Raw genomic sequence first — 25,414 nt, 5'->3', positions numbered from 1 at the left:
TATGTTGAGTTATTTTCAGAGGACAGTAAGTCTGTACTGCTATACATGATAGACATTTACTACTCTAAAATAAATCCAAGTTTCATTTCTATACTATTGTCCCTTGAGGAGATACACTAAAATGGTTGCTGAAATATGAGGGGTGTTCTCACTTTTGTGAGACACTGTATGTTGCTTTTTTATGACAAGAATATTAGACTATTAAGTCTTCTTACCAAGCTGTGTCCATTAATGATAAGTGCATATTCTGCAATAATGGTTTCCTCAAACACAGAGTCACTGGCATACATATCAGTCTTTCTTAATTCTTGGCTGCTGGCAAACCTCTCTTTGTCAGGACCCATAATTCTTTCTTTGGCATTTCTGACCCGAAACAAACAAATGAGTCAGTATTAACAAACTGAAATAATTTCATTAATGTATTTTTTAAATTAATAGTTACACTTGAATTACCTCAGCTCCTGCTGAACCTCAAGCGTGGTGTGACCTGAGATTATAAACACCTCATTCATGTCATCTCGCAACATGTTACAAGAGTATCCAATATTCATTGCTGTCTCTAAAGCAAAAGAAACAACTTAAAACAGTTAGCTACAGTGACTATTACAACACTGCTGCATAAGGATCTATAACAATTTATCCATTGATGCTGCTCACCCAGTTTGTCCCCAGTGAGAACCCAGATCTTAATATTGGCCAGGGTCAAACAGCTAATAGTTTCTGGCACTCCTTCCTGCAATTTGTCTTCTATGGCTGTAGCTCCAAGAAGCTTATGGAAAAGAAAAGACACAGCATAAGACAGATTTTAATTTTATGTCATGCATATGAGGATAGATAACAAATTATAGAAAAATAAATTAGCCCTGTTATAATATAGGGCTATTTTTCTGAAATATATAGTGAATCCACTTGTCCCTTTAGACTGGAGTCAAAGCAATACTGCAAAACAATGCAAAGTTTTCTTTGTATTTTTTCCAAAGAAACGGTTCTATGCCAATGGTAAAAGTCTGATTTATGAGTATAAGCATGATGTAAATCATATGCCGTGACCTTCGCATTCAACAGATCTCAAACCAAGACAGTGCTATCAATCACCATCATCTAAACACTATTTGAGGCAATATACTTAGAAGGAATGATGGTAATCCCTCTAGTGAAACTCCATTGATGTTTAGAATCATTGTAAAGGTGCATTGAGGAACTGTACATGCAGCTCCAAGACTTTAATATTAACTTATTCGAGTAAGTTTGTCATCAGTCTTTATACTTATACTGTAAGTATAAGTATATTGAGCTGCATCAGAAATATGTATCACATAGACCCACTCACACAGCTCTTACCGTTAAACCCTGTTCAATCTCCTCGTAAAGATCCCCAACCCTCTCTTCTCTGTTCTCCAATGCTGTGGTGGCAAACAGGAGCTTCTTCATCCACTCATCAAACATGTCCTCATCCAAATCTTTACAGGCCAAAGCTAACGTCCTCAAACCCTCCCCAGCAAACTCCTTCAAACAAAGACAAATTTATGGGGCCATATCACTTTAGTATAATGACAGAAATTTTACAATCAAACAAAAAATAAATATTTGATCCAAAATATTTAGATTAATTTGATATGGTTTTACTATAGTAAGTGTCATGGAATAACTCAACGTACAACATCTGTATATTTAATTTTCTGGTTTTATGGCTCTATAGAGCCTAATTGTCATTCATTTTCTGCTTGTGCAGCATTTAATATAGATTCCACATGGAAGTAAATGGAGACTTATTTCTCTTTGAGAAACCACAGAATGAAATAAAGTGAGTGAGAGTCTGTGTTAAAACATACCACAGTTTTAAAGCAAGTCTGAATCTTTTTTTTATCCTAATCAGTTTTAAGAAACCTGTGAGATTTTGTGGTTAGGTACTGATATGAAATATAAAAGAACAAAGAAAATCATTATAAATAAGCTCTGTGAACATTACATAAGGTTTAGATGGATAGTGTTCAGAAGGTAAAGTAAAAAAAAATCCACTGGAATGAACTCACATTAAGTTGCTCTGAGGTAGTGTACATAAGGTCCTCATTGGTTGGGTCTAGCCTGTCAAATATTATTGTGTCAGCTCCTTTAGAGTAAAGCTTCAGTTGCCCCTTTGGATTTCTCACTGTATTAAAGAAAGGACTGACCATTATACTGTGTACACACTGTCACATCTAATACTACAAAGTAACAACCCATGAAGTAACACAAAATATGTCAAGCTAAATATATAACAAGATTAGACAAACATTTCTGTTGGATCACAGACAAAGTAAGACATAATATATTCTTATACAATGGTTTAAAAATTACTGGTTGACCCAGATAGCAGATATTTTATCAAATGTAATTTGTTGGATATGATTCCTTACAGTTATTGAGTAAAACATAATTACATTACAGCATTACATTTATAGCATTCCCTTACATTTCTGTGAGTTTCAGGTTAACTTTTCTCATTCACAAATAAAACCCAAATGAGACAGCTCTCATTTTAAAATCTGAAAATAACATACTGAACATTTAAACTAAGTTATCATCTTCAGTAACAGTTTTATCCAGATCAGCGCTGGGGTGGGTCATATACCATTTACATACTATACACTACAAGCAGACATTTAGGACATGGGAGAAAGTCAGAGAACCCAGTGGGAAAAAAATATAATGAAGAAAGCATGCAAAACTCTGAAAAACTGTAAGGCAGCAATGATATGTTGTGTGCCAACATGCTGCCCCAAATAATGCCAGTATTCTGCAAACATTTAGTCAGAAGGCTGATGCGTCACAGCTGAACCTTATTTGCCTAAGACTTATTTGTATCCTAATCTCCTTATATTATGAAAAAATATTTGTCTAACTGGTAAATAGTGTTTCCTTGATTTTGATGTAAATGCTGTCGGGAGTGACTTCCACAAATGCATTTCGACAATGTGATTCAGTTAGTCAGCAGTAGTCCAGCAATTAATACAAAAGTTGAAATGAAAAATTGAAATGAAACAAGGCTCACCAATAACACTCATTCTTTTCCGGACATTGTTGAAATCGAGTATAGCAAGAAGCTGGTAGGTGGCAGGTTGGCCCATCTCATACAGGGTAATGGTCTCTGGTGTTCTGGCTCGAAATACAAAGCCAAAATTGCGAGCTGCAGTAACCAAGGCGCCTTCATCTGGTGATTGAGCCTGATACACCAGCTCCCCTAATGAACATAAAGGTACAAAAGGTTTAATTGAAGCAACAGTCTCAATAAATAGCTGAAGTACTGCAAGGTAGAGACCAGCACTTTGATGGGTGAATGCATGAGCGGCGGGAAAATACTTGTGTGTGTGGGTTTCGGGAGAATAAAATAATTTGCTAACTAACTAACAATAAAACAGATAAACTGTTATGTATCTACTGCACAAAAGCAACAATGGCAAGTAAAATTATTTACAGGCACAAGGTCAGAAGCGAACTCTCGCCTGGTTCATGCGCCGTAGACTACTAGAGCTTCTTCTTCTTCTTTTGACTGTTCCCATTAGGGGTCGCCACAGCAAATCATCCATCTTTATACCCCCCTGTCCTCGACATCTGCCTCTTTCAAACCAACTACCTGCATGTCTTCCCTCACCATATCCATAAACCTCCTCGTTGGCCTTCCTCTTCTCCTCCTTCCTGGCAGCTCCATATTCAGCATTCTCCTACAAATATACCCCATGTCCCTCCTCTGCACATGTGAAAACCATCTCAATCGGGCCTCTCTCACTTTGTACCCAAAATGTCCTACATGTGCTGTCTCTTTAATAAACTTATTTCTAATCCTGTCCATCCTTGTCACTCCCAATAAAAATCTCAACATCTTGAGCCACCTCCAGCTCCACCTCCTGTCTTTTACTCAATGCCACTGTCTCTAAACCATACAACATCGCAGGTCTCACCACAATCATAAACTTTCCCTTACACTCTTTTAGATACCCTTCTATCACAAATCACTTCTGCCACTTCTTCACCCACTCCAACCTGCCTTCACTCTTTTCTTCACTCTTCTAACACACTCTCCATTACTTTGCACTTTTGACCCCAGGTACCTGAACTCCTCCACCTTCTCCACCTCTTCTCCCTGCAACCAACCACTCCACTGCCCTCCCTCTCATTCACACACATGTACTCTGTCTTACTCCTACTGACTTTCATTCCCCTTCTCTCCAGCGCGTACCACCACCTCTCCAGGCTGCTCTCCACCTCTTCTCAACCTGCTCCCTACTCTCGCCACAAATCACAATATCATCTGCAAACATCACAGTCCATGGAGACTCCTGTCTGACCTCATCCGTTAACCTGCCCATCACCACTTCAAACAGGAAAGGTCTCAGAGCTGATCCTTGCTGCAATCCAACCTCCACATTAAACCAGTCTGTCGTTCCTACTGCACACTTCATTGCTGTCACACTGTCCTCATACATACTTGTCCTGCAGCACCCTCACATACTTGTCTGCGACACCTGACTTCCTCATACAATACCACAACTCCTCTCTCCACCCTGTTGTACGATTTCTCTAAATCCACAGACACACAATGCAACTGCTTCTGACATTCTCTATACTTCTCCATCAACATTCTCAAATCAAATAATGCGACTGTGGTGCTCTTCCTTGGCATGAAACCATACTGTTGCTCACAGATGGTCCCCTTTTCCCTCAGCCTGACTTCCACTACTCTTTCACATAACTTCATGGTGTGACTGGTCAACTCTCCCCCCCCTTTAGTTACTGCAGGTCTGCACATCACGTTTATTCTTAAAAATCAGTACCAGTACACTCCTTCTCCATTCCTCAGGCATCCTCTCACCTTTCAAAATCTTTTCAAACGATCTGGTTAAAAACTCCCCTGCCATCTCTCCTAAACATCCCAATTCTTCTACTGGTATGGCATCTGGTCCAACCGACTTTCCACTCTTCATCCTCTTAATAGCTATTCTCACTTCCTCCTTACTAATTCTATCCACTTTCTGCTTCACTTTCTACACACCATCCAACTTTCTCTCTCTCTCATTTTCCTCGTTCATCAGCTGCTTAAAATACTCCCTCCATCTTCTCAACACACTCTCCTCACCAGTCAACAAATTTCCATCTGCACCTTTATTGCTCTAACTTGCAACACATCATTCCCAGCTTAGTCCCTCTGCCTGGCCAGTCGGTACAAATCCCTTTCTCCTTTCTTAGTGTCCAACTTCTCATACAGCTTCTCATATGCCTCTTCCATAGCTTTCGCCACATCCCTCTTTACCTGCTGCCGCATCTCCTTGTACTCCTGCCTACTTTACTCATCTCTCTTTCGATCCCAATTCTGTTTTGCCAACCTCTTTCTCCTTATGCTTTCCTGAACTTCCTCATTCTACCACCACCGTGCCCCGTCGGACCTCTTCCCTGAACCTTACACTACAGTCTTCCTCCTTCAGTTTCCACCATCTTATTCTTTTTATTCTTTTTATTTTTTCAGTCTTCATTTTCCTCCTCATTCTTTACCTCCAAAGCCATCCTACAGATCACCATCAGATGCTGTATAGCTACATTGTCCCCTGCCAACACCTTACAGTCTCCAATCTCTTTCAGGTTGCATCTGCTGCATAGAACATTGTCCACCTGTGTGCACCTTCCTCCACTCTTATTCGTCAGAATTTTTCCTTCTCCTCCATCTCACAACCCATTTGTGGAGCATAGCCACTGATGACATTTATCATCACTCTTTCAATTATCCTACAGAAACCTAGCAGAATCTCTCTTCACCTCCACTACACTCTTACTGTACTCTTCCTTCACTATCACCCCTACACCATTTCTCTTTCCATCCACACCATGATAGAACAGGATAAATCAACCTCCAATTTTCTTGGCCTTACTCCCTTTCCACTTGGTCTTCTAAACACACAACATATCTACCTTTCACTGCTCCTCATCATATCAGCTACCTCTCTCCCTTTACCAATCACAGTACCGACATTTAAAGTGCCAACCCTAACCTCCACTCTTTCCTTCACTTCTCCTTCCCCTGCTGACTCTGTAGACATCTTCCAACAGTAGCCCAATTTCCACCGGTAATACCACAATAGCACAATACCTGGTCATTGGTAAACCGGGCCTCGACTGATCCTGTATGAAATTCTGGTTCGTGATTGGTATATTTAAATTGGCACATGTTTTACACTGGATCCCCTTCCTTATGCATTCCTCCCCATTTATCCTGTCTGAATGTCTGAAGCACAAGGCAGAGGTGAATCGCTGAGTGCTAAAAGTATTACTTCATTATTAAAGAAAGGAACATACAACACAACAAAACAGTGGCCTGTTTTTTTTTTTATATCATTTTATATCATGTTTGTTGCTATATGTTCTAAAAAGTTCCTTGTTCATGTCCATGTTCATCATTTACACTAAAAGTCAAACTGAAATAAAACGAAAGGGAACCAAAAAAAAAAAAAAGAAAAAGGCAGAGTAGTGGGAAGAAGCAGTTGCATTGAAAATAATATCACTTCTATGTTTTACCTGTGGGCTTTTGTGGGCGAGAGAAAATTACATATTTTTTGCAAGAGCGGGACTAAAAAATCCGTCCTGGTCTCTACTGCAAGGCTCTCTTTCACCAAGTTTTATTATATAAACTACAAGAGCACGCATACTAACAAATAGTAACAGAAACAAATCTTTGTTGAGCATGATTTTTACCTTCGCTCCGCTCTTCAGGCATGACTGTATGGCACAGAGCAAGCAACCTAAAAAACTCCTGCACCAGCGGATCCTCCAGTTTAATAGCCTCTACCAGGCTGCTGTCATAGAAACGAAACTTCTTGTCCAATAAAGGGTTGAAGGAGAAATCCACACATGGTGTTTTCTAAACAGTGAGTAACAATGCAGGCTGATTCAATGTCACTTCAGTGCTTTACTGCCCTAAACTGTTATATATTTTGATCGCAAATTGTTTTACATTGTCAAATGTACCTCCGTGATGTCCACTTTGTGTCCAAACTCATCGTATACATTTCCTACACATGGATAAATAAATACAGTAATGCATGACTGTTTAAATAAAAAAGGTAAATTTACTTGTGTGAGAGTGGAATATGAAATCTGAATGCATACACTCACCATATGTCCTGCCATTGATGGAGCATTTATTGAAGACCATAATGTTCTGAGTTAGGGTTCCAGTTTTATCTGAAAAGATAAACTCCACTTGGCCCAGCTCCTCGTTCAGGGTGGTGGTTCTCGCCTCAGCTGGAGATGTCCTGTAGTACATCTTGCGGTCCCAGTTTATGAAGTAACTATGGCCCAGGCGCAGTACCTCAACACTGCAGAGAGTCATAGTTCTCAGTTTCAATTAAAACGGTGCATTTAAACTCACTGGACACTTTAATAGGATTATTTTTTTAATTATGTGCTTATTTATGCAGTTATCCAATCATCAGATCATGTCAGTAACAATAAATTTATGCAGATAATTATACATAAGCAAAACTGGATAGAAGGAAATCTGAAATATTGTCAGTTCTGGTGAGCAGGTGCTAACTGTAGCCTCAGATTTCTGTTCTTAGCTGAAAGAACTGGAACCTGATGTAGTCTTCTGCTGTTGTATCCCATCCATTTCTAGGATCTATAAGCAGTGCCTCCTGAAAATATTTTTTATTCAGCACACTGGTAAAGAGTGATTATTTCGATTATTGTAACCTTCTTGTCAGCTCAAAATAGTCTGGTTATTCTCCTCTGACCGCTCATAATTTTTTCCTAACAATACTCTTTTCCTTACTTTGCTGTATTTTTGTTGGTGGTGGTTATAAATCCATTCTGTATAAACTCTATATATGGATACGCATTAAAATTCCCAGGATATCAGCAATATCCTAAATACTTAAACAGCCTGTTTATTATGAACAACCATGCCATATTCAAAGTAACTGAAAGCACATTTTTCAATCTGGTACTTGATGTGAACATTAACTAAAGCGCTTTATTGTCTGTTCATATGATTTAATACATTTCACTGCTGCCACATGATTGGATAATTGGATAATTAAATGTAAACAGATGTTCCTTGAAAATTGGTGAGTGTATTTGTTGCATGCTTTTTTGATTATGATTATTTAAGTTATTATATGTGTCTAAGATATTATACATGTAAGTGACTATTGGGATATGCTAAGTGGTTAAGTTCATCCCAGAGGACTTTCTGTGTTAGCATGTTATCTTTTGTTGGCAAAGGGCATCTGTCATCGCTCAATGATTTTGTGCATACACAGAAAATTAGGTATGGATTTAAATAAACAGTAATCAAAGTGCTTAATGAAGTAGAGATATGCCTAGCATTATGGTGGAGTTGCTGATTAATCTTTAGGACACAGTGACTGAGAAAGTTGGTGCTTGACCAACATTTACAGATCTGCTAATACTGAATGAAGTTTGAAGAAGAATCGAAATTACCCCGAAACAAACTGGATAAACACTGGGCTGCACATTTAAAACACTGGAAATTGATACACATCTTGCCTTGCTGCATGGGATATCATTGTTTGATTCTTTGATTGTTTGAATTTGTGAGGATGCTGTACCCCTTATAGACTACATGATGTCTGCATCCCAGAGGTGAAAACTGTTGCTCTAAAACACAACAAAGCCACTTTACTCTAAGTATGTACATTTTGGCAGATGCTTTCATCCAAAGCAGTTTATTGAGCTGAACAGATGAGAGTTAAGGCCCTGAAGTGCAATGCCAGTATTTGAATAAACAACCTTCGCATCACTAGCCCAGAGCCCTTAATCCCTGAAACACCACTGCCTCCCTGCAACTTACCTAACATAAAGCGAGATGGGAACAACAGTATTGAGAATGATAATGTAAGACCAGAACGTGAGGAATCCGGATAAGACAGAACTGCTTAGTAGCTCATCCCAAACCAGATATGCAAAGAAGTTTTTTCCAACTTTTTCTTCCCAGATGGTGTTCCCGATAGCCAGAATGATCCCCATGCAGATAAGGAATCCAAAGATCTGTAAAGCAAAGAAGCCATATCAACCTTTCCTTTCCTTAAAGGCAAAAACACTCTTACACTTGTAGCCTGCATTTGAAGGAGCAATGGCTTTATGGCAATGTTTATTGTTTCTTTTCAGGAATCTGTTGCAAGCTTTCAGCTTGCACAAAAAGACATTAAATGAACCCATGTCTAGCACGAGGAGTATTTTAGATGCGACATAAACTCAGACAAAAGCATGTAAAGTACTCACCCACAGCACTAAAGTGTTCATCAGCTTGTCAATGCTGGTTCTTTTAAATTTTGTCCTCCCACAGTTCTGCATCAGCTTAGTCTGGAGCCCTTGTGATTAAAACAATTGTGCATTACGAATAACAATAAAGAATTAAAAAGGAGCAGGGTTACTCCATTTTAGGCACACACCACCATTTTTTAATGACTCATTAAAAATTTATAAATAAATCCAAAGCACCAAATACAGTGTGGTTGGATCGGAGAGTAGATATAAAGCCATTTAGAAGTACTTAAATGATCACAAAAAAGAAATTACCAGCAAAGATGACCAGCCCAAAGCACCACTCTGTGTTTCTGACCATGCACCCTCTCAGCAACATTTTCTCATTGTCCAGTGGATACTTATTGTCTTTCCAGTACAGTGTCCCAGTGAATCTATCCAGTTTATTATTAGGGGGTTCACATATAACTTCTCCTGTACAATACACAATACACAATGTTTCATCAGTGACCTGTCAGATACATACAAACAATACACAGTATGTTTGCTAGTATTCAAACACATGACAAATATAAAAACATACACATAAACATCTAAGCCATGTTTCAGTAATTTACTGCACTTTACAGTTAAATCTAGAAGTCTAATCTAAGCCCTCACAGTAGATCAAGCATACAGTAGCCAGTGATAGGCAGAGACTAAATCTAATCAATGGAAGAAAGTGAATAGCTGATTTGTGCGAGCTCAGCTTGAAAGTACATCTGTAAAGATAGTGCACTACTCATGTTCTAAAATACCATCGAACTCTGCAAGCTTGGCAACATCCCCTCCGAGGTCTGAAGTTACAGTCAGAGCTTGGCGTACCTTCAGGTTCGTCTCTCTGTTAGAACCAAAATCCATAGAGAAGCCTTTTTACACAGATGATGGGAGTATAATAACTATAAAACAGAAGCTGAAAGACATTATACTGTAAATCCTTCATCAATGATTACTGTGATTTGCTAGCATACACTTACCCATCTAACTCTGCTGTCTCGATATAACACAGCCCATAGGGCTCACTGCTGGAGAGCAGAAGCAGATCAGCCTATTGATTAATTCCACAAAAAAGACAGAGAGTAGAACGGGTAAATCAATGAAGCACTTTAGTAAGGCTTCCACAATGGCACTGCCACTGACAATCATCAAGTAAGTGCATAAGAGACATGTTAGTGGCCCATTTGCAATGCTCATAGTAATACCTAAGGAGGGTGTTGATTCCATTTATATGTGACATAAGTGCAATATAACATAATGAAAAGTGCATTGACCTTTCTTTTTTCTTTTTTTATTGCAGATTTCTGAAAGACAGACACTTACAGCAACAAACTGGTTGTTTTCAAGTTTTATAATGTCTCCAACTCTAACATTCATCCATTTTTCATTTTGTAGCCTGCAGAATAAAAAACAAAACATAACAGATTTCCTCTGGGGAGTTCCCCCTAAGAGTCATAAAGCTTTTTTGTTTATTATTCGTTATGAAGAGCATCAATAAAATATGACTTACATTCCCTTGATGAGTACCTGAGACTGGCGTGTGTTGACTTGTTGATCACTTTTATGGCGGAACTGTAAAACAGCAGGCAGAAATTACTACTAAATAACTCAGGAGAAACTAAAATGATAAACTAATAAAAATGCAATACAGCTAAGGAAGACCTTGAAGGCACATATACTGGAAGTGCAATAAAAGTGTACTACAAAATGTTTTAGAGAAAAATTGGTTAAGAATTTATTTTTTTTTTATCTGCAATAATAGAATATTTTGGTATGCTGTGAAAAGCACTGTAGTTCATTATATGTTGAATTATGACTAATGTTAATTTATCTTCAGTAACCATCAGTGGTGCCTCCGGAACCTCTCCCAGGAACTCCTAGCATGAGACTGAAATTCATCTTAAATGGGAAGCCAATGTGCACTCATACAGTTGTGCAAACACTTTGAAGCATTTAACTAACCAAATTGAAAGGAAACCCATAAAGAAACATGGAGAACATGCGAGTTTAAAACAGAGATTTTAAACTAAGCCGTACTCTAAACTGAACAAAGGACCCTTTAGCTGTGAGGCAACAATCTACCTGCTGTGTGAAAATGCTGTGAAATGATGTGAAACGGAATTCTAATTTAATCCAAAGCATAACGCTGTGCAACAGCTTTTCATAATAAGTGTGCACATATAAACACCAATATGTGCGCACATAAGCAATTAATGAAAGAACAATATGACAAAACTCAGCATGTCTGCATGTAGAACAGATGCTTACATAGTCATCAGTAGCATCTTTTACAGCGGTGATTGTCAGTACCAACACCAAAGGCACAATAGTGGTGAACCAGGACAGAGAGGAGATCTCTGGGATTAGCTAATTAACAAAGGATCAAAAAGAAACATTAGCTCAGAAAGAGCACAGCAATTTATCTAATTAAACAAATACAATTATTTAAAACAGATTAAACAATGTCTTTCAGGACCAGGGTTAAAAATCACAGTTTTTATTACAAAGTTAGTTTAAGAACAAACATATACCTGCAGAATAAGCAGAACTAGGAAGTATGCATTGGCAAACCGCTGAAACTGCTCAAACAAGTTAATAGGTAGAAAGGTGTAGAAGGTATACTTTGCTGTCTTGATGTGATTGTCCTGGAAAAGAACAAAATGTCAGTTGATCGCTGTTGACATGATTTATTGTCATATATGAGTATAACCAAAGTGAACAAAGTGAAACCTGTTCATCCTTAAAATTTTAGAGAATAACAAATTATTTCAGGTGAATTAACACAAATATTTAAAATGTTTTTTTATACTAGTAATATTGTCCAAACAGGAAAAGAAATTGGAACAAGTACAATAGTGTGCCAGAGGTGATCGAGTGGGAGGCGTAGCCGGACGGAATGAGCGGTAAGAAACACATGCAGCTGATGAGACTAATCAGTGCGCTTTTTTTTAGTCTGACGATGCAGATGAAGAGGAGCGAGACAGCAGCCTCGAAGAGAAAGAGTCACCAAGCAGAGGGACGAGCGGAAGTGACGCCAAATGTGCAGTGAGCACGCTCAGGCCAGACAGTTCCCTGGCCACCAGCCTCAGAGTGAGAGAAAGGCACCAACCAGTGTGGGCCCCGGCATACTTCAAATAGGAAAGGTGTTGCGAACCGCGCAACTTCTAAAGTTTTGTCCACCTTTAAGATTCCTTAGTATACAGAATATCTCTTTAGCACAAATTTGAAAAGGATATCCTGTCATTCTTTGATGTAGAAATTACACTCTACTTCTTTCTCCTACGTGTTCAAGATGATTCATTTTTGTTTTTTGTTTTTTTAAACCTTGTTTGATTTTGCATTGTGTTTAGGATTTTCATGTTGGAACATTTGAGCATTAATTAAATCTAGGTCAGCTTTTCTATGCCTTCTGAACTCGTGCAGACCAATCTTAAAACATTTCGTCCCTAATGTTTTGGAGTGATGTTTTGGACTGTACATTGATGGTTTTGGCCCAGGCCACTCAAACCATGTTGGAGACATCTGATCTAGACAACTTTCTTTTTTATTTTAATTTAATCAGTGCAAATCATATCCTTCCAATTAGTCCAGCTAATCAGGCTTTCTTTTCTAGCAAACTTAGGTCTTGTTCAATACATAGTCTGGCACGTGACGTGAGAATTTATAAAGATAAGCATAAAACCAAGCCTCTGTTTGTTTTCTTTTTGTTTTAGTTTTTTGTGATATTAAGGAATCCTGAATACACACACAAGCAATGGAAACAGTTCCTCTTGGTTTCTCATTAAACACTTACTAATAACTGCTGTAACTAATTGTTATAGCTTATTCAGTAGTTTTCCAATACTGTATTATCTGTAGACAATTCCCTTCATTCTGGAGGCATAATAAATTGAACAGGTTTCTAGATTTAACACTGATCCTTTAATTGTAAATTGCATCACAGGTTGTACTCACTTTCACATTACCGATTCCTTCTATAGCCTTTATACAATCATACAGTATAATATTTGGCAGAACATTGTTAAAGCTTTCACAAACCATACTGTGTTTAATTTGACCGATCTTAACTATCAGATGGAAAATAACTTACAGCGTAATTGAACTTCTCATTGTAGTCCCGGTCATTGGCTCTTACACGGCGTTCCTCCTCTAAACCAAGAAAATGATTGAAAAAAAATCCAGCACATAATTAGATTTGTATTTTCAAAAAACAGAAAATACAATATATAGAAATACATTTTGCCTTTCTTCCAGCTGTCATTTAACCTATAGTTTTCAGGTGATTACAACAGAGATAAGAGAGAATATATCTGATATAACCCATAACCATAAAATTTGATGGTCTGTCAAATGTTTTGCTACAATTGATACACATTGTATACAGCTAATGGATCGCTTTTTATTTACTCAAGGGAATTTTTTTTTTTACACAAAAGACACTATCGTTTCTATATAAATCATTGCTATACTCAGACATACTGTGATTAAAAAATTAGCCTTTATCCCTGTGACACAGAAAAAATACACATTGTTGTCTGCAACAAGCTGAAGTTAAATTTTGAACTTGTACATTGTTTTATTTTATCTCAGAATTCTTTTTTTTTAATAATTGGAATCAGGGAAGTGTTCATAGTCTGGTGGGTTTCCATGCGAATCAAGAAACTCTCCGGATGTTTTATCGTTAAGACATAAAGCTAGCCAGTTCTCGCATGTGTCTCAGATGCATATTCACAATGAACAAAGCAGGAAACTGTAAATGTATCTGTAGGCAACTCATCATAGGCCATCACACCGTGGAATATTGTTTCTATTTCAGGACATCTCATAACATCTGCTCGTTCTCCGCTATCCATACTTTACTGGTAATCTATTACCACAGTTCTTCGATTGTTTATTTCTAAAATACAGTCGAAAGTGCCAGACACTATTGGATTCGGAATCTGAGTTCTAATCGCGTATTCCCAGACTTTATTACATTTACATTTACCTTTGTGGCATTAAGCAGACGCCCTTATCCAGAGCGATGTACAAAAGTGCTTTTAATCTTTTATTAATGATAAATGCTGCCCGCAATCGTCATCAGGATTTATATTGAATGCGAATCTCTATTGATTGCCAATGCCTGATCCTTGAGTTGTTTTCCTGATGCCTAAATTAAAGAATGGAACTCGTGGGCCACGTTGCCGGATCAGAAAAACGGGTTGAAACGGTTTTGCAGGATATTAAGTACCATCAACACAGAGCGCTACAAACTCTGTATCATAATGTTTGAAATGAAATGGATTTCAATTGTATAACCCGCTAAAGTTTATAATCTTGCGTACTACTGTAGATTTATTCATTGCTAGAGACTCAATGCACTTTTGTACGTCGCTCTGGATTCAGGCGTCGTCTACCATTCCGAAAATGATGGTTTCAGGTAACGGCCGAAAAACCGAGCAAATGCGTTTCCCGCAGCTAGACTGAAGGTTTTTTTCATGCAAACTCTTTCGATGGGATACTTGGTGGTGGCGTTAAGAAGCGCTTGCGCATGACCCAGTTTTACAGGTGGTGAGAAGGATACTTTCTTCATGAAAAGGGAAGCGTTGACTATTTTCTAAATGAAACTTGTGTTTCCTTCTTTCATCAAGTAAAATTCATCTTTACTACGGACCATTCTAATCTTCAGATCGATGCTGTTTAGTAAAAGTTTATCCTGAAAAAATTTTAAACTTTGTTTAAGCCCGTCGTTCCGTCCATCAGGATCTGCACCATCCACATGCTCTACAGTGTCTTTGTAGAATCATCTGGTGCAAAATTGTTTCCATTCTTTGCCACAGTTCAATCTCTTTTTTTTTTTTGTGAGAGATGGGCTGATGCTTGTTGCCCCGCTGCCTCGTCTTTTTCAGACTGGGTACTGTATTAGTTATCTTGCGTCATTTATTCGGGTTCATGTGTCAACGTCCCGGTGGTCCATTTAATTTTTACGCACAATCAATACAAGGCCCGATCCGTCCTGATTCTGGGTTTGTGACTTGTTCATAATGTATCCATCATTTTTAACCAATTAATTAATTTGTTTTTACAGACGGAACGAATGTCTAGTGGGTCTGAATTGTAGTTTAGCTATGAATTTACCGTAACAATGTGCTCGTTCTGATCCGTTTTGACTTTGAACAAAATATTAGTAATGTAGATCTTGGTGAGAGATACGTAATGCAGCACAGGGAAACTTGGTTCTCTGTAAACTTTGTTGCTCTGATGAGGTACATCTATTGCTGAGAAGCTGCTCCAAATTTTTTTGTTGGGCTCTGGTAAAAAAGAGGTCCAATCTAACAAAGTAGTTAAAGTCTGTACACTATTCACAAAACTTTCTCGAGTCACACTTGTCAAATGTTACAGTCTCTGTAGATTTGACCCAGACCTGTTAACTTAAAGCATCAACTCTCCATTTTCTGCACTGAAAAAAATATCTAGCCCGTGACCAATATTGAACATTTTCATGCTCAGAAATTTTTGCAAATCCTGCCAAAGTAGATTGAAATTTTTTCAGGGCCATAGCCGCAATCAAAAAATGTGTCTGGTTTCAAACGCTGAGACGTAATGTGCATACAGTGGGGCGAATAAGTATTTGAAACACTGCTGATTTTTCAAGTTTTCCCACTTACAAAGAACAGAGAGATCTGTAATTTTCATCGTAGGTAGAAATTCAAGATGACTGTCAATCTCACTCATACCTGGGCTCCATGCAAGATCTCGCCTCGTGGAGTATCAATGATCCTGAGAAAGGTGAGGGATCAGCCTAGAACTACACGGGAGGACCTGGTCAATGACCTGAACATCAGGTGGGACCACAGTCTCAACGGTTACCATTAGTACCACACTACACCATCATGGATTAAAATCCTGCAGCCCGCGCAAGGTCAAGCCAGCACATGTCTAGGCCCATCTGAAGTTTGCCAAAGACCATCTGGATGATCTATAGGAGGCATGGGAGAAGGTCATGTGGTCAGATGAGACCAAAATAGAACTTTTTGGTATAAACTCCACTTGTAGTTTTTGGAGGAAGAATTAGGATAAATACAATCCTAAGAACAAATCCCAAGAACACCATCCCAACCGTGATGCACGGGATGGAAACATCATGCTGTGGGGTGCTTTTCTGCTGAAGGGGACAAGATGACTGCACCGTATTTGGGCAACAACCTTCTTCCCTCAGTAAGACCATTGAAGATGGGCTGTGGCTAGGTCTTCCAGAATGACAATAACCCAAACACACAGCCATGCATGAAATGCATGAAACTTATTTGCCCCTCTGTATATATAAAGGATAAATAGGTCATGTGTGTTTGTGTATAAATGTATGTGTGTGTGTGATTGTGTGTCTATAAGTGTGTATCTGTGTGTGTGTCTGTGTTCAAATTTTTTTCTTAACAACCCGTGCCCTAACACACTAATAGATACATTTTCACATACAGCTATAAACTCCCTTTTGTCTTACACCTACCGACATTAAGTTACAACAAACTAAACTTATTGAGTCAATTCTTGAGTGCTCTGCACCTGTCAATGATTAACGAGCAATACATTTTTATTGCCCCCCCCTCCCCTGTGACCTTTGACCTTACACCGTGACCTTTGACCTAGACCTGTCAAATTTTATGGTTAGGGGTTATACCAGATATATTCTCTCTGAGATGTTAAAAAAAATTTAAATACTTGGTCCAATTCCTTTGCAGTGATTATATAAATTACTACAGGAATCCTGAACGCTACACAACCAACATCCATTATACTGTGTTAAACCTGTTGTTTTTTTTTTTACTCGCCAGATTTCTTCCAGTCCCAAGGGCTTGCATGCCTATAAGCAGTACCAACGTATAGTATTTTTAAATTATAGAATCCTGACAAAAAAAGGAATAAGCAATGTGTCTTCTCAGTACACATAATTCTCTTTACCACTCTCCTCTCCCACAAAACCATGCAGGACTACCTTGTCCAGGCGCTTTGGAGCGCAGGTTCCAGCCTCCTCTCCATGGCACTAATGTCCACAGCCATCTCTCCGCCATTGTCTGCCTGCACTGTCATTCTTATACAGCACAAATAAGGTTCATCAATCAGCCAATAAACCAATTTTAATTTTCCTAATTAGAACAGTCCAGTTACTACCGGACACACAAATCATACCAATCACTAGCACACATTTATATGTGTGGCATTAGCATTTCTCCTGGGCAGGTAATTACAATAAGACTTAAATCGTTTTAACGTTCACCTTGGAATGAAACAGACATTGCCTGCACTTGCCTGAATGTCTAATCGACAAAGACGTGTTATCCTTAGCTATTGCTGTGGAATTCCAGAACCCAGGGGGCGTAAAGTAATTTCCATAAGACTATGGCTAATCATTGAGAAGCGAGTAAGTGCACCATTTTGCTCTTATAGTATAAGAGAATACATAAAATGTGAACTCATGCAATGTGAACATATGCAATCCTACAAGCACAATGTAATAATGAACACAAAAAATGTCCAAAGCTTAAACAATTCAAACTTCAAACTTAAGCCTTAATATAAAATATGTCAAAAAGATCTATAGTCCAAAAAATAATCCTCAAGCAAGCCAAAGTGGAATTTTAAGTAAAAGAGCCTTGGACTTTATAAAATACAACTGGGATAAAGTAAGGGCACATTATTGATTCAAATTTAGCAGATGGGGATCAAATCTGGCTTACATGTTCTGCTGAGTATCACATAATGCCAAAACCTTTCCTTTAAAACGCTTTAACAGGAATCCTGCTGCAGAGTTCCTAAAATATAAACAGTCTCATATTACACCAGTGTTTCTGAAAAAAACGGTGGCACTATGCTCCGATTCCTCTGCATTTACAGAACACCTTTATATATGGAGACAACAACAACAACATTTCAAGTTCATACAGCTACTATATTGTTCCTATTGATAGTCTAAAATATAAATATAGGTTTGGAATATAGGTGAATAATTTCTGAATTACAGCTGACCCTAAACAAACACTCAGCACAATAGGAAATGGAATAACTCTTTCACAGCAGGTGCCACCAAGTGTTAATTATTAAAGAGTGTTTAGTTGGACTCATGTGATCTGTTTACACCTTTGGGTAGTATTAGTTACTGAAGTCATAGTATATACATAATCACCTGCAAAATCCTGATAATTTATAATATAAAAGACTGCCCATGAAATACACATTTATAGACAGCATCTAATGTGTACTGCCAACATCTGAGACATGGATTGAAGCATCGGTTTTGTGATACAACAGAAAACCTTTAGGCAGTACCATTTCCTATATAATAAAACAGCATATATATATATATATATATATATATATATATATATATATATATATATATATATATATATATATATATATATCCTTGTTTTTACCCAAACATGTAACAAAGTAGTATCATTTCTCACCAGGTAGAAACCCACAGTGAGTGAGCCAACAAAAAAAAATTCAAAGAGACAGAATGTTACCTGCAGGTTTGACCTTTATGTCCATTTCTGACTTAAGGCGAAAGACATCCACATCACTGGACTCCAAGTAGCCTCAAGATAATTTGTTTAAAATAGAAATGCATGTATATATTTTGGTTCAGTGTGTAAAGAGTAAATAACATAATGGTCCCTGGTTCACCCAAGGTCACAAAGGCAAAGCGTTGAAGCGTTGCATCACTGGCGAGTTCTGTTACTTATTCCCTCCCACCCCAAGAAATGCGTAGGCATGCACTGGGGCATGTACAGATGCAGACACACACACACACACAGACACACAAACACACACACACATCTCTGTAAAGCAGCACAGTGTATAATTAATAGATGGTCAATAGTATTCATGGATGCCTTCTACATGTGGCTTCTTAATAAGGACTGATTAAGGACATGGCTGTGTATAATGAGATTTTTCATTTGTATGTGTCAAGAACAGCATCTTCCGTTTCCAATTAACAAGACCTGGGTGGAAGTGACCTCCACTAAAACAGACAGCATGTAATACAAACGCTAATTATATATAATATAAAAAAAATTTTTAATATTTTTTTTTTACATGGAGAATTAACTGCCCAAGAGAAAACCACACCACATTATTTTGCACTTTGCATTACAAGTTTACATTACAGTGAAATCAATTTAGTTATTTATATGAGCTCTTACCACTACAAATGTTTTTCTTCCAAATCGCCATAATATCAGACTACCGCCAACGGTTTCTGAGGACTTCTGTAAAAAAAAAAAAAAAACATTTGTTGAATTTTGGATGGTAAAATATGTTGTGCTAAATCTGGATTTTAACACAATTATAATGTAAATAACCTACTTTTTAATGTAAAGTACCGGCTCTTTGAGTGTTTGCTCATCTGTAATAAGCATAAAATATTCATACAGTGATAATAAGGTAATAAGAAACAACCATGTAAAACCAAGGACACACCAAGGAGCATTTACCCAACAAAACAAAACCAAACGCTTGCACACGATACACACAGCATTGATGCTCATTGGCCCATGATTGTCCGCAGTAAACAGAAACAGTTTTATCCATTTGGAGACAACCACAGCGTGTGAGACATTTAGAATCAAATGCTGATTATTATGTCGAATAATGTGCTTCAGAGGTGCACTCAACTCAGGCTGTTTGTATGTTTGTAATGGCTGGCCCACACTGTAGACCTCGTCCTAATGAGAACCCAGTGGAACTGCAGCTAATGGAAACCCAGTGAATCTCCGAGACAAACGTTCCCACAGGGAACTATGCAGGCCTGGGAGTAAACAGGTAAGTAAATACATAAGCTGAGGAAGGGTTTTGCTTGAATTTACATTACTATGAAAAAGTAGATATATGGATGAACAATATGCTCATGAAAACACATGTATGTGTGTGTGTGTGTGTGTGTGTGTGTGTGTGTGTGTGTGTATATATATATATATATATATATATATATATATATATATATATATATATATATATATATATATATATATATATTCACATATACATATATATACACACACACACACACACACACACACACATATATATATATATATATGTGTGTGTGTGTGTGTGTGTGTGTGTGTGTGTGTGTGTGTGTGTGTGTATGTATGTGTGTGTGTGTGTTTGTTCAAAAATATACATATATTTTTTTTAAATACATATTTACCTGTATATTACCTATATATACATATGCATTTGTATATAATAACGTACTACATGGCCATCATTAGTGACATAAGTTTATAATAGAAGCTAATTAAGGAAGCATGCTAGATGGTTGAACAGTGTCATGATGAGCTAACGGTGCACCTCAGCGACCACACTGCACATTAATAAAACCTTGGTGTTCACATCAATAACGTTCATCTCCATTGAGGTGAAGCTCTGTAAATTTATATAATCACCCATAGCAGGCAGTATATGTTCATTTCGCTCACTAGCTTGCAAGAGTGTAGATGTATAAATGTTTGTATTTGTGTGTATGAGTGTGTATATGTACCTGCCGTAGTCCTCAGCCTCTTCAGCATCACACACATGAGAAACAGGCAGGAGATTAACGCAGCTCCCCAGCACATCCTCCGCTACACTGAATTCATTATACCGTACAGACGCCAAGACATTTCGCCTACCATTCTCACTTCCACTGTGGAGTCTTCCGTTTACACACCGCGAGACTGACACACAAAGACCTAGCGAGGAAAGCAAAGCGTTTTACAGAGAACATGCTCCATTCAAGCGCAGACACGCTGAGGGGGAGAGAGCTGCTGCTCCGGTGTCCTCATCCACCAACACAAGTGCAGTACCAGTACCAGTCTCTCTCTCTCTCTCTCTCTCTCTCTCTCTCTCTCTGTCTGTCTGTCTGTCTGTCTGTCTGTCTGTCTGTCTGTCTGTCTGTCTGTCTTTGCTATCTCTCTTTGTCTCTCTTTTTTCTCCCTGTTTCTCTCTGTGTCATTCTGTTTCTCTCTTTGTATTTTTTGTCTGTATGTTTATCTTTCTCGTTCTCTGTATTTTTGCCTGGCTGTTTGTCTGTATGCCGGTCTACCTGTCTATTTGTCTTTCCCTCGTCTTTCTCTCTGTCTTATTGTCTGTCTGTCTCTCTTGCTCTTTGTCTCGTTCTTTCTTTGTCTGTCTTTGTGGCTGTCTGTCTGTCTGTCTGTCTGTCTGTCTGTATGTCTGTCTGTCTGTCTGTCTTCTCTCTCTTTCACCTTTTTCGCTGTCTGCCTGTCTCCCCCCCTCTCTGTCTGTCTGTCTGTCTGTCTGTCTGTCTGTCTGTCTGTCTGTCTCTCTCTCTCTCTCTCTCTCTCTCTCTCTCTCTCTCTCTCTCTCTCTCTCTCTCTCTCTCTCTAACTCATATCACACACATTCACACCCTCACGTTTGTCTTACTGGATTTGCATGGATATTTCATTATTTTACTTAATTTTAATAAATCTTATTTTTTATCATAATGACTCATGATTATAATCTAGAATAATTCATATTATGGTGATAGTAATTGAGGCTACACCTAAATCTAAACTTAACTATAAGCATCTATAATAATATTGCAGTTATGTAGTTCTAAAAAAAGAAGATACCAGATATTTCGACTGAACCAAGATATAAACACACATGCACAACACACAACTCAAGGCCCACAATTTTAAGTCAGACGTCTCTTTGGGATTTTTTGTTTCCTAAAATCATCTTTATTTTCAGAAATACAAAAGTTTAGAGAGCTCAATTTTTATCCTGTTTTTCTATTCTGGTGGGGACGTCCCTATTTTGTCTTACCACCAACCACCTCTAGGTGTCACTATTATAAATTATCTGCAGATTATCCAATTTATATGCAATTATAACTGTGTATAACATTAACAAAGATGAAGATTAAATTCAGACCATAACTAGATTTTCTAATAAAGTCTTCTTTCTTTCGGCTTCTTCAATTAGGGGTCGGCACAGCGGATCATCCGCATGTTTGATTTGGCACATGTTTTTACGCTGGATGCCCTTCCTAACGCAACCCTCCCCATTTATCCGGGCTTGGGACCGGCACTAAGGCTTGTGCAACCCTAATGGCTGGGGTTGGTTCCCTGACCGGGGATCAAACCCGACAATTTCTAAGAAAGTAAACAGTAAAAAAGCCTTACCTCACTTACCGTTTAACACATTCAACTCTCTTCAATTCTGAGAGTCTGAATGTTCATGGTCTAAAATAAATAATGATCTGTGCAAACTGGAATCTATTTAAATTAAAACAGAACATCTGTTGTGATCTGCATGTCATCAACCAAGATATATTGCTATATAATATATCTATATAAATATTAGGTAGAAGCAGAAGATATTTGATGTACAACCATGATTAACAACCACCTGAAAAGTTTTGACATTTGGGCAATTCCAAAAAAAACAAAAATCTGTGACATCTTGAATCTATTTAACATTTATTTGTGAGCAACTTGAACTAAAATGTTTCTGAACATGTTGCCTTATTAAAAAACAAACATATGCAAAAAAAAACATCCATTAAAGCCTTTTCACCTTTAAATTTTTCGTTTTTTTTTACATAAAATTTGACTGCCTCTCAACCTCTGCTTTGAAGTGCTGCTGGGGGATTTTTCAATGCACTCCATGCATATTAAAAGTAGGCCAAACAACTCTTTTAAAAAAGACAAAGAAATCTTTTCAAAAGGTCTTTTTAATTAACAAATAGATGTAAAGTTTAATGTCACAAAGTAGAAAAACTATCAGATTTCAAAAGAGAAATAAAAATGTTTCACCATGGCGATGCTAGGACTTGAGCTCCCAACGGTGTGGGGATGAACTAATCGGTAAACTAACACATTACCCACTAAGCTACTACTTACCACTTGCGCAGCAAAACAATAAGCCTAATGAACCAACATAGCTTCTTTTCCATACTTCGACAGCATGTAACTCATATTAAAAGTAGGCCAAACAATTCTTTCAAAAAAGTAATAAAGCAATCTTTTAAATGGGTCTCTTTAATTAACATATAGATTTATAGTTTAATGTCACAAAGTAAATAAACTATTAGATTTCAAATGAGAAATAAAAATTTTACCTTGGCAATGTCTGGTGGGGACCTGCTGATCGGTGAACTTACACCTCACCCACTGAGCCACCAGATCTCACTGGAGCAAGCAGTCAATAAGCCTTATGAACCAACATGGCTTTTTTTCAATACTTCAACACCATGTAACTCATATTTCATTTTATTTCATTTCATCTTCTCCCGCTTCAGTAATTCGGGTCGCTGGGGCAACAGTCTAAGCAGATTCCCCAGACACTTCTCCGTGTCCAGGGATCGGGCTGTCAAGGCCCACGACTTCGACTGCTGCCCAATCCTCTCAGCACCGGTCCCTTACGCTGGACCGCTGGAGCCACCACACCCCCAACTCATATTAAAATAGGCCAAACAAGTATTTCAAAAAAGAGAAAGAAATAAAGCAATCTTTTAAAAAGTTTCTCATTATTTACCAAATAGATTTAAAGTTTAATGTCACAAAGTAGACAAACTATTATATTTCAAAATAAAAATAAAAATACTACCATGCCAATGTTGGGCTTGAACCCACAACCTTGTGGGGACCTGCTGACCAGTAAACCTATGCTTTAGCCATTGACCTATCAGATCTGTCTTATGCAAGCAGTCAATAAGCCTAATAACCCAGCATGGCTTCTTTTCCATACTTTAAAACTATGTAAATCATATTAAAAGTAGGCCAAACAAGTTAAAAAAAAATACATGAATAAATAAAGCAATCTTTTAAACAGGTCTCTTTAATTAACAAATCGATTTACAGTTTAATATCACAAAAGAGACAAACTAAAATGCTACCATGCCAATTTTGGGGCTTGAACCCACAAGCTTGTAAGGACCTGTTGACCAGCAACCTATGCTTTACCCAATGAGCTATCAGATCTGTCTTGTGCAAGCAGTCAATAAGCCTAATGAACCAGCATATGGCTACCTTTCCATAATTCAACACTATGTAACTCATATTAAAAGAAGGCCAAAGAAGTAAAGAAAAAAAAAGACAAATAAATAAAGCAATCTATTGAACAGGTCTCTCTAATTAACAAATCGATTTACAGTTTAATGTCACAAAGGAGACAAACTATTATATTTGAAAAAAAAAAAAAATACTACTATGCCTATATTGGGGCTTGAACCGACAACCTTGTGGGGACATGCTGACCAGTAAACCTATGCTTTACCCACTGAGCTATCAGATCTGTCTTGTGCAAGCAGTCAATAAGCCTAATGAACCAGCATGGCTTCGTTTCCATTCGTCAACACTATGTAACTCATATTAAAAGTAGGCCAAAGAAGTTTTTAAAAAAAGACAAATAAATGAAGCAATCTTTTTAACAGGTCTCTCTAATTAACAAATCGATTTACAGTTTAATATCACAAAGTAGACAAACTATTATATTTTATTAAATAAGAATAAAAATACTACCATGCAAAATCTGGGGCTTGAACCCACAACCTTGTGGGGACCTGCTGACCAGTAAACCTATGCTTTACCCACTGAGCTATCAGATCTGTCTTATGCAAGCAGTCAATAAGCCTAATGAACCAGCATGGCTTCTTTTCCATACATCAACACTATGTAACTCATATTAAAAGTAGGCCAAAGAAGTTTTTAAAAAAAGACAAATAAATGAAGCAATCTTTTAAACAGGTCTCTCTAATTAACAAATCGATTTACAGTTTAATATCACAAAGTAGACAAACTATTATATAAAAAAATAAAATAAAATAGAACCATGCCAATGCTGGGGCTTGAACCCACAACCTTGTGGGGACTTGCTGACCAGTAAACCTATGCTTTACTCACTGAGCTATCAGATCTGTCTTGTACAAGCAGTCAATAGGCCTAATGAAACAGCATGGCATCTTTTCCATACTTCAACACCATGTAACGCATATTAAAAGTAGGCCAAACAAGTTTTAAAAAAAAAAAGACAAAGAAATAAAGCAATCTTTTAAACAGGTCTCTCTAATTAACAAATTGATTTACAGTTTAATATCACAAAGTAGACAAACTATTATATAAAAAAAAAAAATAGAACCATGCCATTGCTG

The 25,414-nt window shown here is 37.7% G+C and overlaps 1 protein-coding gene across 6 annotated transcripts in view; it reads right to left on the bottom strand.

Annotated features, from left to right (window-relative positions):
- The window catches only part of atp8b4 (ATPase phospholipid transporting 8B4), a 28,513-nt gene extending 6,962 nt beyond the window's left edge, over window positions 1-21,551 (bottom strand). The window contains exons 1-23 of one of the 6 annotated variants that reach the window (XM_083545865.1): window positions 20,813-21,551; window positions 19,636-19,675; window positions 19,473-19,538; window positions 17,261-17,356; window positions 13,379-13,437; window positions 11,820-11,933; window positions 11,557-11,655; window positions 10,799-10,860; window positions 10,612-10,684; window positions 10,269-10,339; window positions 10,050-10,132; window positions 9,568-9,726; window positions 9,271-9,359; window positions 8,840-9,036; window positions 7,141-7,343; window positions 6,994-7,037; window positions 6,721-6,886; window positions 3,032-3,220; window positions 2,034-2,149; window positions 1,342-1,506; window positions 658-769; window positions 454-559; window positions 216-363 (exon numbers count right to left, since the gene is read on the bottom strand). In XM_083545865.1, coding sequence (XP_083401991.1) covers window positions 216-363; window positions 454-559; window positions 658-769; window positions 1,342-1,506; window positions 2,034-2,149; window positions 3,032-3,220; window positions 6,721-6,886; window positions 6,994-7,037; window positions 7,141-7,343; window positions 8,840-9,036; window positions 9,271-9,359; window positions 9,568-9,726; window positions 10,050-10,132; window positions 10,269-10,339; window positions 10,612-10,684; window positions 10,799-10,860; window positions 11,557-11,655; window positions 11,820-11,933; window positions 13,379-13,437; window positions 17,261-17,336 — 2,331 coding nt within the window. In that variant the 5' untranslated portion in view covers window positions 17,337-17,356; window positions 19,473-19,538; window positions 19,636-19,675; window positions 20,813-21,551. Of the gene's footprint in view, window positions 1-215; window positions 364-453; window positions 560-657; window positions 770-1,341; window positions 1,507-2,033; window positions 2,150-3,031; window positions 3,221-6,720; window positions 6,887-6,993; window positions 7,038-7,140; window positions 7,344-8,839; window positions 9,037-9,270; window positions 9,360-9,567; window positions 9,727-10,049; window positions 10,133-10,268; window positions 10,340-10,611; window positions 10,685-10,798; window positions 10,861-11,556; window positions 11,656-11,819; window positions 11,934-13,378; window positions 13,438-17,260; window positions 17,357-18,791; window positions 18,975-19,472; window positions 19,539-19,635; window positions 19,676-20,812 lie in introns of those variants that run through there. The other 5 variants (XM_083545867.1, XM_083545869.1, XM_083545866.1 and 2 more) reach the window with 5 other exon arrangements.
- Window positions 21,552-25,414: the final 3,863 nt, after the last annotated feature.

This window comes from Silurus aristotelis (genome assembly GCF_946808225.1).
Source record: "Silurus aristotelis genome assembly, chromosome: 7".
NCBI lineage: Eukaryota > Metazoa > Chordata > Actinopteri > Siluriformes > Siluridae > Silurus > Silurus aristotelis.
This window is presented reverse-complemented; position numbering and strand designations above follow the sequence as displayed.